A 2,057-nucleotide genomic window follows, 5' to 3' on the forward strand; every position below is an offset into this window, starting at 1 on the left:
ACAACTACCACCACCCCAACTACCACAACTACCACCGCCACAACTACCACCACCCCAACTACCACAACTACCACCGCCACAACTACCACCACCCCAACTACCACAACTACCACCACCCCAATTACCACAACTACCATCACCCCAACTACCACAACTACCACCGCCACAACTACCACAACTACAGCCCTCACACCTTCAACCACAACAGCTACAACGTCCCCTCCATCCGTCCCATCATGTAAGTATGAGAAATGTAAATATGTCAGATTATTTCTGCCTGCAGGTGGATGTTTGCTTTGATCCAAGTCGGGATGTTTTCTGTCTACACCTCAGCTGTTACAACCCCAGTTACAAGTGGTGATTGCAGTCCAGCTATTCTGCTAACAGCTAATAACAAAGTTAACTTTTTATTTAGCAAATTAGCTTTTTCACCCACTTTAGAATCCATTAGTAGACCAATTGGCTTCCACCAAACTTAGTTATGATAACTTAAGTGATGCTAACTAAAACAGCTACACCTTACTCATGCAGCGTGAAATTATAAATTGTAATGCATTGATGAATCGATATTTTTACCCATCCCTGTTCGTACTAATTACTTTCATAAGCTTTTTAGTTTATGCTCACCGCACACCTGGGGACAGTTTAGAGTTACCAGCTAACCTACATTTGTGAATTGAACACACCAATGCTTGTAATTATTCTGATCTGCATCATAATGTTGGTCTTTTTGTTTCTAGATATTGTTGTTCTTAATGCAAGAATCTCCACCACCCTGCCTATTACTGATACCACCTTGGCTCAGGTCAGTAACTTTTTCCACTCACCAGTCAGTTTCAACTGGTTTGGTCTGTAAAGTGCCCTCATTTGTTGCCTTCTTCACCTGTACCTTTACAAAATACTATTACTGACATCAGTTCCATTAGTCATGAGAAGCCAAATGAGTGACCCTGTTTTTGATTATTCAGATGTGATTTGTTCTCATTGAGACACTGATCAATTATATTCACACCATCTGTTTTTCTCCCACAGTTTAAACAACGACTGGTTGACCTGGGACTGCCATCATCCACAATCATAAACATACGAAGTATTGATCCGTTAACACCTGTAAATTGATAAAAATACACCTGGGACCTGGAGGGAAATGGGATTTAAAAATTTTATGCCTCTCTATCTTTGTTTATTTTTTGTCTTAAACATTTTTAAGAAGTATAAATATATATTTTTTTGATATATTGGTATTTGATGTTTTATATTATTCAAGTGAAATATGTTACACAAATGAAGTGACTTCTACCAAATCTTATTGTCATGTTTCTCTGTAAAATAGTCGTGATTTTTTGTCCTTTTTTTTGTCTGTGTCAATTAATTAGAATAAATAATTTTATTTAAATAAAGTTTCCTAAAAATTCCTCTTTAACAACAAAAGTTTAATCAAAACCAAAACGACAATGCTCGACTGCTGAATGAAGTAAAACGGAAGGAATTTATGGACGGGCTGATGGGAAGAGTGGCTGCAGCTGTGATGGGTGGAACTAAATGGTATGTGTCGCCACAAGGCAAATATCTGATTTGATAACCTTTATTTTGAAAGACAAAACTTTATCCTTAACTTATTTTTTGTGTTTCATGTCAACTTTTAATTCAAGAAAATTAGTAAAACAGCTTTCAAAAGAGCTGGTCATCTTATCCTAACCATTGGACGAACATCTAGTAAGTAAAAGCTCTGAATTTACCCTTTGGAACATTTCAGAAGATAAAAACTCATTCATTTTATGTTTACATTTTGTTTTTTCTTTGCAGATTGGTGGGAGTGAACGCAATGATGTTTAAGAGCCCTCCAGGCAACGCTGCTGGTGTCACTCAAAACCAGTTATTCAACAACCCTGATTACGAAACTGGTTTATTATTCTTTAGGAACGTGATTTTGTTAGGTAACACTGTAAGTTCTGTGTATTTCTTTCTATCTATCTATCTATCTATCTATCTATCTATCTATCTATCTATCTATCTATCTATCTATCTATCTATCTATCTATCTATCTATCTATCTA

General features: G+C 36.5%; 1 protein-coding gene across 1 annotated transcript; it reads left to right on the forward strand.

Moving 5' to 3' along the window:
* Positions 1–1,358, forward strand: LOC106523824 (integumentary mucin C.1; the record flags this gene model as incomplete). The annotated part of the gene is made up of 3 exons (XM_014017391.1): positions 1–238; positions 741–805; positions 1,033–1,358. Coding segments are annotated over 3 exons (390 nt in total), but the record flags the coding sequence as incomplete, so codon positions are not given.
* Positions 1,359–2,057: the final 699 nt, after the last annotated feature.

The sequence above is a fragment of the Austrofundulus limnaeus genome, unplaced genomic scaffold (assembly GCF_001266775.1).
Source record: "Austrofundulus limnaeus strain Quisiro unplaced genomic scaffold, Austrofundulus_limnaeus-1.0 Scaffold167, whole genome shotgun sequence".
Classification (NCBI taxonomy): Eukaryota; Metazoa; Chordata; class Actinopteri; order Cyprinodontiformes; family Rivulidae; genus Austrofundulus; species Austrofundulus limnaeus.